This window comes from Arvicanthis niloticus, chromosome 14 (assembly GCF_011762505.2).
Source record: "Arvicanthis niloticus isolate mArvNil1 chromosome 14, mArvNil1.pat.X, whole genome shotgun sequence".
Lineage (NCBI taxonomy): Eukaryota > Metazoa > Chordata > Mammalia > Rodentia > Muridae > Arvicanthis > Arvicanthis niloticus.
The window spans coordinates 36,174,249-36,187,923 of NC_047671.1; the positions used below are offsets into that span (position 1 = coordinate 36,174,249).

Sequence of the window (13,675 nt, forward strand, 5' to 3'; positions counted from 1 at the left end):
ATATTAGATGAAATCCTACCCCAAGGACTTAATTTTAATCTAGTTTCCTCTAAAAGACTATTTTAAAATATCTATATTTTGCAGCATTGTGGGTCAGGCTTCAGCACATGAATTTTGTAGTGATGCAATATCATTCCCTATTGATTTGCCCTTTTTCCTCACTGTGATATCCAGATTTTATCTTCACAGATACTCAGATCATCATCTAGCCTAGTGTCCTGGTTAGAATATAGGTCTTGCATCTTTTTTTAAAAGCTCAATTAAATATAACACATGATCTTTTATAGATTCTAAAAATCAATTTCTTATGCTGATTTTACTATAATTTCTGTCTCTTCCTTTGCTTTAAAAATGTGAAAAGCCAAAAAAAGATCTAAAAATTAAAAAATAAATATTGTCTTAAGCTCATTAAGCTAGGGCAAGAGGATGATGCTTGGGTAGAACTTCCTTGTGGGGAGCCGACAGAAAGCTGCTATCATCCTTGCAGCCATCTTGAGCCATATGCCCTGACAAGAGACTTGATTACAATAGCCTACAACAGCTGAGCACACTCTGATAACATCTTGTTTTAGATGCCCAGGATTTTCCCTTGTGTGTATGATAATTAAAGGTGTGTGACTTAAGAGAGTAACTTAGAGATCAGATTTAGAGACAAGACCTAAGGGCATGACTTAAAGGCGTGACTTAAAGGCATGGCTTAGAAGTGAGACATATAAAAGGTGAGAGGCAGACAGAAAAAAATATTATTAAGTATTAGACTCTTGGAGTAGGCACTTAAGACTCGAGAAAGGAACTAGGAATTAGACACTTGTACTTGGATGAGACTCGAGGCTAGAACTTGGAACTTGGAGGCAATAGGGACTAAGAACTAGGGACTAGGAACTCAAGACTTGGGACTTGGACTACGAAAAGAGACTTAAATGTGATTGAATCACACTCTATATGGTCTCCATTCCTCGTGTCCGTCCTCACTCTCTTTCTTGCTGAACCCCGACCTGCAGACCAGAGCAGCTTGGGGCAGTGCGGGCTCTAACAACTTAGCCCCCAAGGCTTTTGGCAGTGCGAGTTCCAACACTGATAGATCTGTCCCCAACATTTTTGGCCCCCAAACGTGGGGCAGAGCGGTTCTCAACACTTTGGCGCCCAAACGTGGGGTAGCTCGGGCCGAAACACTTCCTTTCTTGTGTCATAATGCCTTTCAAATATGGTTTGACCCTAGTCTGGGTTCCCAGACGAGGTCAACCTTTCTTGCTACGGTAAAATAAGTGTTCTTTTTTATTTGGAAAAGACATTTTTTATATATCATATCTCATTAATGTTAAATATCTTTGAAGTGATTCCTTTCTGTGATAGCATTATTAACCATACTCTATCATGTGTGGACTTTCCCTAAGTGAATAAGTTACACATAACCTTATATATCATATGAATAAGTTCACCCTCTGGATTCACTGCATATGTTCACCCTATACTACCTAACTTATGTCTTTATGGTTGGTTATACACTCTGGAAATATGGAATTTCATCTTAGAATCATGTTCTTAAAATACAGCTGGACTAAGGAAGAAGCCCTCCTTCTCTTGGAAATAGCTCTCTATAAGTGAATGACCTTCTCTGTGTGCCTTAGAAAATACTAAGGTATACTGTTTGATTGAGGTTTGGTCCCTGGGAGTTCTGGGTGATGCAGTTAGTTGATATTGTTCTTTGTATGGAGTTGCAATCCCCTTCACCTCCTTCAGTTCTTCCCCTAGCTCTTTCACTGGCATCCCAGAGCTCAGGCTAATGGTTGGCTGTGAGTTTCTGCATCTGCATTCATCAGGTGCTGGTAGAACCTCTCAGGGAACAACTATATCAGGCTCCTGTCAGCAAGCACTTCTTGGCATCAGTAATAGTGTAGGGTCTGCAGATGGGAGGCTTTGAGATGTGCACATGTACACAGGTCAGATTTTCTTCTCCTTTCTTCTTCATTCAACAATCATTCTGGATGAAGTTCTCTTCTCAAATGAGTTTAAATTTTCTTCCTCTTTTACAAGTCTATAATGGAAAATTTATGTTTATATTGCTCGAATACAAGAAAACCCAATATGTGAACTAGGTAACAAAACACAAAATTTATTATATAAAACCCGTTTATGATACATTCCCTAATTTCTTATGTCTTTTTTGGCTTTTGTATGAGCCAAGAAATGTAGTAGAGGCTACACAAAGTGTAAGTTCACTTCATTCTATTTGTGATAAACTCAAATTTTGGGAGATACTGCTTACTACTGAAGAGAAGCTATGTACATTTAGAAAATATACAACTATTGTTCATGATTGTTATAAACAAATATTATGTGCTAAAGATATTCATAACAGTTTTTTTACTGTTAGTTCTAAAGATGTCTTGATGTTAATTACAGATGGAATAAGAATGGTATTTTTCATATTAAAAATTCCCAAATTTTTAAAAAAAATGTTGATAAATAAAAAAACCCATCAATACTGACTGACTGATACACTTTAAATATATTTTAGTAGCTTAACTATGATTATCTTGCTGATTTCAATTTTTAAAAATGGCTAAGGCAGAGTTTATAACTTTTGCATAAGAGGATGTTAAGATCAATGGTCAGAAAGAATATATTTGACTTGACTGTCCAGAAATATCTATAATCCTCATGCTTAGATTTACACACACACACACACACACACACACACACACACACACACACACACACACACTCACCACACAGAAAATGAATACACACTGAAATCAGCAATGGTCCAATCCAGGAGAAACCAAGCATAACCTGGATGCCCTCTTCCAGAGGAGCTGCAGTGCCCAAATACATGCAGCAGTGTTTGACAACATGAATTGAGAACCAGTGAGCCTTGCTGTTTCAGAGATACTATTGCAGGCTGTGCTCTGTGCTCTCTACAGATCAAACAAACTCTGTGACCAAAGACCCGACCGTAAATCACATTGTTAGCAAAAAGACCTGGTAGGGCTTATAATTCCAATGAACAAATATTCTCTCACCAGCAAGGACTAGATGTAGGTTTTAGGAGTGGGTCAGAGGCCAGAACTGTCTTTGGAACACACAGAATCTGAATAGCAAACCTGCCAAATTAACACATATATAATAATGGACCAGGCACAAAATAATTTTGGCTTTACAAATAAGTTCAGTGGCTACTCAGTCCTACCATATTAATGCAAAAGCAGTCAAAGACAACATAAATTGAAATTTAGGACAGTGTTCAAACACTATTTTATTTACCAAAGCAGATGGAAGATCAGAGTGGCCAGTATGCTAAAACCTGCCAACTGTTGGCCTAGAATATACAATATAAAAATTGAGTGCTGGGAATTTGGGGGTTATATTTAACTGCATGGAAAATCTTGTTTTATTTTTGTTTCTTTGTGTAAAGCAAAAATCCAGACTTCCTACTAACATAAAGAAGAGGTGGTAAATTTTAAACAACAACAATAACAACAACAAAAACTGTTTCAATAACTTTAAAGTTTATGTCTATTGCATGATTCTCTACAACATTTCTATGCTACTCATACAAGTGAATTTGTTTTCATATATATGTATATATAATTATTCAAATGAAGGTTAAAAAGAAATATAATAGCATCCTTTGATAAAATCTCAGATGTTAATAGTAGAAGAGCAGAGAAAGGACCCTAATCAATCTGGCAGTCCTGATAATTATGTCAAGTGATTATGTCTACTTTCTTGAGGGTTCCTTGTTTTTATTTCAATGTTCCTCCAAGAGCTAATCAAGTTTTCAGACTCCACAGAATATGGAAAATTTTGAAAATATGAAAGACTTTGATTACTGTTTAATTCTGTTTTTAGACCATAAACCAGCAAAGAAAAATACATCACTATACTTTATTTTCTATATAGAATTGAGAAATCACAGCCTGAGACTTGTCAATGTTTCTCCTGCACAGCAGATGCAATTCTGCAGACACAAACCTGTGTCTGAGAGAAATAGTTTGGCATGAGGGGTTTTAATTCCAGCCTTGGGGAAAATAGAAAGGTACCAGCTCCCCCTTCTAATAGCACTGGATCTAGGGAACATTTTAATTCCACTGTAATTCAGCTTTCTCATCTGTAACACAATTTCATTTTTCTTAGAAGTCTGTAAAAGGCATTATTTAAATCAGGGGTCAGAAAGTGGACATTCATACAATAAAATCAGTTATTATCATAACATGATTACCGGATACTTACTAACAACGTGGCACCAATGCTAATTCTCCTTGCATGGACTTTCTTATTTAATCTTCTCCATCTAACTGAATAGAATCTATTGCTCACTTCGTTACCATTTTTCCATGAAGAAAACCATTCAATCCACTTAGGAACTGAGCCTGTCATCTTGTAATCAAGCAGTTACCTGGGTAGTCGGTAAGTCAGTCTCCCAGAGGAAATCAGCAAACTAGAGTTTTCCTATGACCACCTGAGTAAGGTTTGTTTCATTTTTTTCTTTCCTAATGTCATAAAGCTAAGGACATGCTCACATGAATTTTAACTTTCTGAATCTTTTTGTACATATTAGGCATTCTTCCATGGCAGCCATCAGCTACCTAAGAATAGCTGCTCCCTCTTCAGGTGAGGTGAGCGCTCTTAAACTAACATGGCATTAGGGAGGAATTCCTTGAGAGCTGAGAGAAATGTCTGGGATGACAAATCTGGCTTAGAACCTATGATTGTGGAGCTCCGAATGGTCAGAGGTGACTCTACTGTTATTTTGGTACATGAATATGTAACACATTGCTCTCTAAATTCATTTCTCTTTACCCATAGTAAAGCTTTCAGATCTTATCAGAGAAATTTCATTGTTTGTGTATGTTGGTTAACACAGAAAATTGCAATCAATCACAGGCCAGAGAGTTAACTGTATGTATTGGGCTCAGCCACAAAGGAGTCACTTGTTTCATTACCCTTTCCCTAGTGGCTCAGGGACCATGAGACAGAAAGGGTAGGAAAAGTTTTCAGATCCAGAGGTTGGGGGGAGAGCAAAACATTATCTTCTCTACATGACATGTCCATTACACTCATGGACTCACCACTGTGGTGGTTGCCTGTAGAAGGCCTGTATACTATTAATCCACTCAACATGCTAGATTGTGTCAGGAAGGGATCCCACCGTTTCCATCCCTAACTGAGGAGATATTTACAGGTGCTGGGTTTATGGTGGGAAGAGTCAGTTTTATTATAAGGCAAGGTGCCTGTTCAGTTGACCACACTCTGGTGAATGAAGCACACTCATGAGTTCAGGAGTATAAGGGTAGCAGGAATTGAACTTAGTGACTTTGTTTGTTTCCTTCTTTCCTTCTTTTCTCCATCCCATCCTTCCTTTAATCTTTCTTTCTTTTTTCTTTTGTTTTCCTTCCTTCCTTTCTTTTATTTTAAAGATACAGCATTGGAAAGAATTAGAGGAAAGTTTGAATTTTGGAAGAGTTAAAGGAAGGAATAGGGAATGAGCATTAAAACATTATACTCATGTGTGAAATTTTCAAATAATATTTTTTAAAACTAGGTAGAATGATACATCCTAATATTTCTTACATAGATCTATCTTTTATACCCAGTACCTATTAGATATTGTACAATGCCTCAGCCCAATTTCTTCTTTTTACTGTCCATTTCATTAATATGTTATCTATAGTGCTATTTTTCTACAAAGTTCAGTACTGATTTGTATATCAGGTTCTAAGTTTCTCACTGTCCTGCACTCTTTACATATTCACTATAGAATTATTAATATTTATGAATAAAAATATTTCTTATACATGAAGTTGAAAAGTTCTATATGAAGATAATTTTAGTGCAATTATGCATAAACTTGTTGTATGTTAGACATTATAAGTTCATAGAATTAAAAAAATTCTTAGCACTATTCTTATTTTAACATTAATAGATCCAAAGAATAATATTTTATGATACGAAATTGACCTTAAAGGATCAAATAGTATGTTTGTTGTCTGTTAAAATGTTTGTTTCAACACCAGGAATTTTGCCTCTATCTTTTTCTGCTTAAGGCTTCCAATTCTAATTGGGTTTGGTTTCCTTGTCTGTTTAAATTGCTCTTCACCATGTTGGTAAAGCACAGCATATTCCTCCCTTCTCCTTCCCATATTTTTATATAGCTGCCACCGATGTTTAACCCCTATCAAATATTAAAAATATTGATTTTAATTCCTTGTTTTGCTCTTTCTTAGTCTGCTCATTTCACACTATTATCTCAGATGTTTGTCCGATAATTACACATTGTTATTTGCTTTCACATCACTAAGCACTTTTAATATCCTAGTTTAATTAAACTGTGTGGCAGAGATTCATAAGCTCACTCTTGATATCTATTTTCCCCTTTCTTCCCACCCATGAGATGCCCATGGTGTAACAGAGCAGATTGGAGACAGGAGTGACCATATGACCGTATCATACCAAATAAATTTAATGTAGTAACTTTGATGAAGTTTTCTCTTTTTTGGGGGGGGGCATGGTTTGTATTATATGTGATGCACATCACATGTGCATTCATGCTTGCATTTGTGTGGGGCTACACATATACTGTAAAAGGAGGTCATATTTGTGTATGTGTTTAGGTGAGAGGTTGACACTATCTTCCTTGACCATTTTCTGCTTTATATATTCAATAAGGATTCTTCAGTTGAAACCAGAGCTCACTGATTGAACTAATAGTCTAGCTAGACACCTTGCTTCAGCAATCCTCTATTTAAGGCATTACTCATGGAGATTACATCACAGGAGCTGCCATGGTCCCTGTCTTTTTATATGGGTGCTGGGATGAGAATCTAAAATTTATACTGCTCGACATGATCTTTACTAGATAAGTCATATTCCACAGCCCCTTGTTTGGAAATCTCAGTTTGTAGCAACTGACTCTTGCTTCATTTTCAGATCTCCCCCACATCTCCGCTCACCTATACAGAGTACAGATGTTTTTTTCTGGAACTCTAACTCATTTGAACCATAAAGAGGGAAATTACATCCTAAAAGTAGTGAAGCTGAAAACTGAAAAAGATTTTTGCTGCTTAACATTCAGAATAGGGCTATTATCTACCCCTGGACTATTAAAAAACAAAATTCCACTTGTTTTAACTAATGCTATTTTAGATCTCTATTACTTTCAGGCAATTATACATATTAATGTATAAATATTTGGATTTTTAGATCTGGCCTTTAAAGTTTCTATAATGCCTCATGTACTAAGTAAAATAATACTCTTCATTGAATAAACTTATATACATATTGTAAGTTTACTCAAAATGCCATAATTGTCTACAGAACCTGAGCAGAATGTGCCAGTGAGTGACAGGTGTGGAAAGAGTTTTGGCCCTCCAGTATCTTTATTCTTATGCAACCCCCTAAACTTTGTAATTTGTCACAATGATTTTGTGTCCTCTGGGTTCCTCTTCATATCTGAAGTTTTAGAATAATTATTCAGTTTTTACAAACTTGACTTGTATGATTTTAAGCCGCATGGGTAAAAGCAGTCATTTGACAGGAATGACTTGGCAGTTTTATAAACTTGTAATTGGAAATCAATATGCTTTAGGCTTTAGGCAGAAACCATAATGAGGAGGTCCATCTGCAGGGACAGGAGATTATATGTTAATACTATAAAAGGTCAGAACTGTACTAATTAAATTAAACCTGTGAGGCATTGATGGCCCCACTTCTGAATTACTTGTTCCTTCAGAGAATGCAGATTGACGAGTGACAGCCGTATGACACCAATCCACTTACTACTCAGAGTTAGTATGCATTTTGCTTATATTTTTGCACAGTGTGGACTTGATGATTCCTTTCACTTTAAAAAGGCAAGCATATGATTAAGTCAGATATTAGCTAAAATTATAATAAAAGAATGTGACACTGGCCCTTTTAAAAAAGTCCTCATATTCATCGAGACTTTTAAAAGAGAATTAAGACAGCACCTATGGTTCCTTCCGGTCTGGGCCAGAGCACTGAGCAGATCTTGGGTGGCAGCTCTGCCCCCAATCTCTAAGAACCCAGAGGAAGTGGGGATCCCAGGTACTCGGGCAGTATCCTGTCTGAGCTTGAGCACTGAGCAGATCTTGGGTGGCAGTTCTGTCCCCAATCTCTAGATTGCGTATTAGGTTACACTTCTGATTGATATTGAGCATTACCAAACTTATAAAGCCTTTGGTTGACATTAAAAAAATTGTATAAAAGCAAAGAGGAGAAGAGGGTATGGGATAGGGATTTTCTAGGGAGGGGAGATGGGGAAAGGGGATAGCATCTGAAATGTAAATAAAATATCCAATAAAAAAAATAAATTTTAACATGAAAAAACGAAAGAAAAAAAGGCAGCACCTATTTATATTTTCCGTCAAGGTTCATGTTGGTAGGAGTATCTGTTGTTTCTCCTTCAAGGTTTTGCTTATTTAGCTCTATTATCTAGCTTGAGAAGGATTCATATTCTTTGAAGGCATTCTTAGTCAGAGTCTTTAAACAGATATCAGTGGTACCAGGCACATAGTGGACAATTAAGTCATTTAAAATGGATTCTTCTGTGAATGAATGAGCAAATTACTGAATGAAGAAGGAGGCTATTCTTCGTTTACCTTAAGGCTTGTCAAAGGTGGTGTTGGATGAACTTTTCTCTGTTTTCCTCACTGATGAATGCCATGTTTGTTTGTTTGTTTGTTTTTAACATGATGTACACTTTTTTTCTAGTTAAGTCTGATATAATAAGATTTCCAGATGGATGATAATTTGATGTTTGTTAAAAAAAACAAACAAACAAACAAACCACTTGTTCCACTACTTGACCTGTAATGATGGCTCTTTCTGTTTCTGTTCAGATAGAGGGTTATTTGGGGAGCATTTAGTTTGTGCCCAGTAACACAGCTCATGCAGAACCCCACATGGTAGACCTTTACAACCCCAAACCTATGGTTTCATATGTGGGGAAGACATGTGAGGCAGAGATGTTATATGGAACAGTGTGAGGCCATACATAGATTCGTTTGATAGAACTGAGGTAGAATACACTGATAGGAAAAAGATTGCAGTGAATTAAAAGTAAAGCAAAATATTAAAAATAGTGACTTTATTATTTTAACAAGACCTAGTTGTATGATTGAAAACAATGTCATCCTTTATTAGTAAGCCAGTGACATTGGACAGAACATGTTCTGACCTTATTTGAGATCCTATTGTCTGTGTTTTAGCTAGCTGGGATTGCAGGCTTGTAGCCCCGGGCAGCGTTGCCCTAACTTTCTTGCAAGGTATTTTGTTGTATCCTGTGTTTCTATTTGTACTGCTTTTCATATAGACAGAAGAAACTTCCACTTTTGTGTTAACACATTTTAGCTGCTTGTCCTAATTGAACCAATTCCTTTCTGTCTGGGCCCATTTTCTTCCATTTGTTTTATCCTTGGATCTGTGCTCTGCTTCTTCTTCTCTCTCTCTTTTTTTAATTTAAATACATCTTTTTTTATTAGTAACTTTTTAAAAAATGTTAATCAAAGGCTTTATAAGTTTGGTAATGATCTATAACAAGATGCCCGTACAATCAGAAGTGTAACCCAATACCAACCTAGATATACCAACTATCTTTGACTGATGGAGACATGTGAACATCTGCCTCCATGTCCCTCCCTTCTCCTAGCTCCTCCTCCTCTCCCAATTCCTCCTCTTCCTCTCCTTACTCCTCCCATCTTAGCTCCTTTTACATATCACTCTTCCTGTTAAAATAAGACTTTTCTCTCAAAATACAATTAGGACATAACTATACCAATTTGTATCAGTAAGATACAAGATAGCCCTAATACCCAGTTCATTATTTTGTTGACTAACCAGAACATCTGTCATCTCTCCTAACTAAAAGACTTAGTGCTGAACCTGGCTTTTTTTGGCTTTAGAATGAATGTCAGCTGAAAACCAGCCTCTCAAATCTTTTCTCTCAAAGTAAATGGCCAGGATTGGCTATGAGACAATAAGTCTTCAACCTTGTCAGAAATCCAGAATGACTGAATTAACTGAAATTATGGAAGCAGAAAGCATAGCTTCTAAAACGTAGCCAATTTATAGAGACCGCTGAACACCTGGACAGTCCCTATACTACAAAACGTTGGAGAATCCGATCTTCAGCCTTCTGGCTTGTGATCATCTGACAGACCTAGTGATGCAGAATTATTAAGGGCTGATTACTCTGTCTTTGCAGATATAATCAGTGGACTATTCTGCAAGTGTGTCCTTTTCTGGACAGTAATTTGTCTGTAGATGAAAAGAGGCAATTCTTGCCTAGTGGCTGTCTCACCACAACTGGAGTAAGTCCAAAGATGCTCAATTTCTTCTTAGAATCCAAGACAGGAAGCCACCCTCAACTACTTATACAGGCAGAGCTATGAATTCTTTCCTTTGTGTTCTCAGGCAAGAGGTTTTAGAGTGGCTATTCCAGCTTATTTCTTAAGACCATTTGCTTGAAAAATTGTTTTCCAGCCTTTTACTCTAAGGTAGTGTCTGTCTTTGTCACTGAGGTAGGTTCCTGTATGCAGCAAAATGCTGCGTCCTGTTTACATATCCAGTCAGTTAGTCTATGTCTTTTAATTGGGGAATTGAGTTCATTGATGTTAAGAGATATTAAGGAACTGTAATTGTTGCTTCCTGTTAGTTTTGTTATTAGAGGTGGAATTATCTTTGTGTGGCTATCTTCTTTTGGATTTATTAGAAGAGGAATACTTTCTTGCTCTTCCTAGGGTATAATTTCCCTCCTTGTATTGGAGCTTTCCTGCTATTATCCTTTCCAATGCTGGGTTTGTGGAAAGATATTGTGTAAATTTGGTTTATCATGGAGTATCTTGGTTTCTCCATCTATGGTAATTGAGAGTTTTGCTGGATATAGTAGTCTGGGCTGGCATTTGTGTTCTCTTAGGGTCTGTATGGCATCTGTCCAGGATCTTCTTGCTTTTATAGTGTCTGGTGAGAAGTCTGGTGTAATTCTGAGAGGTCTGCCTTTATATGTTACTTGGACTTTTTGTTTTACTGCATTTAATATTCTCTCTTTGTTTTGTGCACTTGGTGTTTTGATTATTTTGTGATGGGAGGTATTTCTTTTCTGGTCTAGTCTATTTGGCATTCTGTAGGTTTCTTGTATGTTTATGGGCATCGTGTTCTTTAGGTTAGGGAAGTTTTCTTCTATAATTTTGTTGGAGATATTTATTGGCCTTTTAATTTGGGAATCTTCACTCTCATCTATACCTATTATCCTTAGATTTGGTCTTCTCATTGTGTCCTGGATTTCCTGGATGTTTTGTGTTAAGAACTTTTTGAGTTTTGCATTTTCTTTGACAGTTGTGTCAATATTTTCTATGATATCTTCTGCACCTGAGATTCTCTCTTCTATCTCTTGTATTCTGTTGGTGATGCTTGCATCTATGACTCCTGATTTCTTTCCTAGGTTTTCTATCTCCAGGGTAGTCTCCCTTTGTGATTTCTTTATTGTTTCTACTTCCACTTTTATGTCCTGGATGCTTTTATTCAATTCCTTTACCTGTTTGGTTGTGTTCTCTTGTAATTCTTTAAGGGATTTTGTGTTTCCTTTTTTTTTTTTTTTTTTTTTTTTTTCTCCTTCAGGGGTGTTTATTTCCCAGTCAGAAGAGAAGCAGGGACAGGCTCCTCTGCCTGTTGAGGCTGGGCCTGGCAGACACCACACAGGGACTGGGGATAGGGAGGGGAGGCACAGGAGACAGCTCCCAACTGTGTGAACTTGGTCCCACGTTTGTCCTGGCTGGGTCCAGGGAGGGCCTGCCCAGGGATGGTGGCACCAAGAACCAGGGCCGAGGCGTCAGGCCAGCCGGCCCGAATGGAGGCAATAAATACTGACAGGCCAGGCACGAGGTTCAGGCCACAGGGCCCAGGCGAGACAAGTAAGGCTCGGCTGGCTTTGTCCCTCAGGGGCTATGGGGACAGGGGCTCTGAGTACTGCCTACAGGGGACAAGAAGGCAGAGGAATGAGGCACCCCACCCTGCCTCCTAGATGGGGCTGGAGGCATTGAGTTTTGGCAACTGACCCTCCCCTAGCTACCGGAGCCACCTCCAACCCTGGCCTCAGGGAGGGGAAGAGCTGGCCAGGCCCGCAGGAAGCAACAGCAGCACACCCTAGGCCTCCTTTGGGTGGGTCACCAGGATGGGATGGCAGACAAGGCAAGGACAGGGGAGACCACATGCTCATGCAGACAGAGAGTTAAGGGTTAGCGACGGCCCCCAGCACACGTTCCACATGTTAAGGCATCATGGTTAGACAGTGACTGACAGTGATGGATGACCTGGCCAGGGAGTGGTGGGGCTGGAGGACAGACAGCCCAGCCCTTCCCCTCACTGAGGGCTGCTCAGCTGGAACAGAGACAAGGTGGGCTGGGCAACCTAGTGTTCTGTTCCATTCTAGAAGCCAGGGCCTGAGGAAGGGAAGACAGAGGGAACCTGGAGGGACACAGCAGATTGGAGGCCTGGGTTGGAACCCCTCCCCCACTGCACAGGCAGAAGCAGCAATGTGACACTAGAGACCACAGGGGCCTGCGGGCAGGAGGTGGAGGAGGGGCAGACAGAAGAGCTGACTGCCTGAGTGGACTAGGGAGGAAGGGTGAGGGAGGTCCTGTCAGCACTTTGGTTTGGGATGGGTAGGGGGTTAGGGTGGGGCATGTCGGTCCTTCTGTCTGTCCGTCGCCCTGCCCGCCTCCCAGCTGGAGCTCAGTCCTTCCACTCCTTTTTGATGGTGAGATTCCACTCCCAGGACAGGTGGTCAGTTTTGTCATCATCTGTGAATCGGGACTTGATGTTGTAACTGCCCCGAGCAAGCATGCCTTTGGGAGCCTCCTCCATGGGTGTCAGGAACTCATACTCCTCGGCCCTCGGCCCGTAGCTCCCGACCATGTAGTCAGTCTTGTCAATTTTGACCCCTTTCCTGTATGTGTGTTGGATGTACTTCATGCCTGACACGATCTCTCTGTTCACCCGGAACGAGATTTTTATCCGGTACTCCACACCTTCCTTCAACACAAACGACTGTTTCTTGAAGCTCTCCAGATCACCTGTCAGGTCCAGTTCCAGAGGGCCTGGGGCAGTGCTGCACACCAAGGTTAGGCGGGTCACAATGACGTTGGGGACATTGGGGTCTGCAGAGACGGCTACTCGGCCCAGCAGGGCCTCCTTGTACTTCCGAAGGCTTTCATCGTCCTTGTCCAGTTCCTGGATCTCCTGGATGCTCTTCTGAGCTGGAGGCTTGTAGTTCACAGAGTGCTCGTCCTCCTCGTTCTCTGCAGCTATCTGAGCGAGCTGCTCAGCAGTGGGTTCCTGTTCTGCCATGCTCACCTCTAGCTCGGGACACCGGAGGCTCGACCGCCGCTCTCGCGCTCCCTCCCGCACCAAAAAATCTTGTGTTTCCTCTTTAAGGGGTTCTATCCGATTATCTGTGTTCTCCTTAATAACTTTTTGAGTGTTATTTATGTTCTTCTTAAAGTCCTCTATCATCATCATTAGAAGTGATTTTAAATTCAAATCTTGCTTTCCTGGTGATATGGTGAATTCAGGAATTTCTAGTGTGAGAGAACTAGGTTCTAATGATGCCAAGTACCCTGGGTTGCTGATGCTTGTGTTCTTGTGCTTGTCTTTTGTT

At 39.5% G+C, this 13,675-nt stretch overlaps 1 protein-coding gene across 1 annotated transcript; it reads right to left on the bottom strand.

Annotated features, from left to right (window-relative positions):
* Nucleotides 1–11,642: 11,642 nt before the first annotated feature.
* On the bottom strand, nt 11,643–13,426 carry LOC117720127 (rho GDP-dissociation inhibitor 1). The gene has a single exon (XM_034518590.2). The coding sequence runs from the start codon at nt 13,363–13,365 to the stop codon at nt 12,751–12,753; it is 615 nt and encodes a 204-aa protein (XP_034374481.1). The 5' UTR covers nt 13,366–13,426; the 3' UTR covers nt 11,643–12,750.
* Nucleotides 13,427–13,675: the final 249 nt, after the last annotated feature.

Bases quoted from the DNA above. Each gene is read 5' to 3' on its own strand.
- LOC117720127 (XM_034518590.2), bottom strand. From the start codon at position 13,365: ATGGCAGAACAGGAACCCACTGCTGAGCAGCTCGCTCAGATAGCTGCA.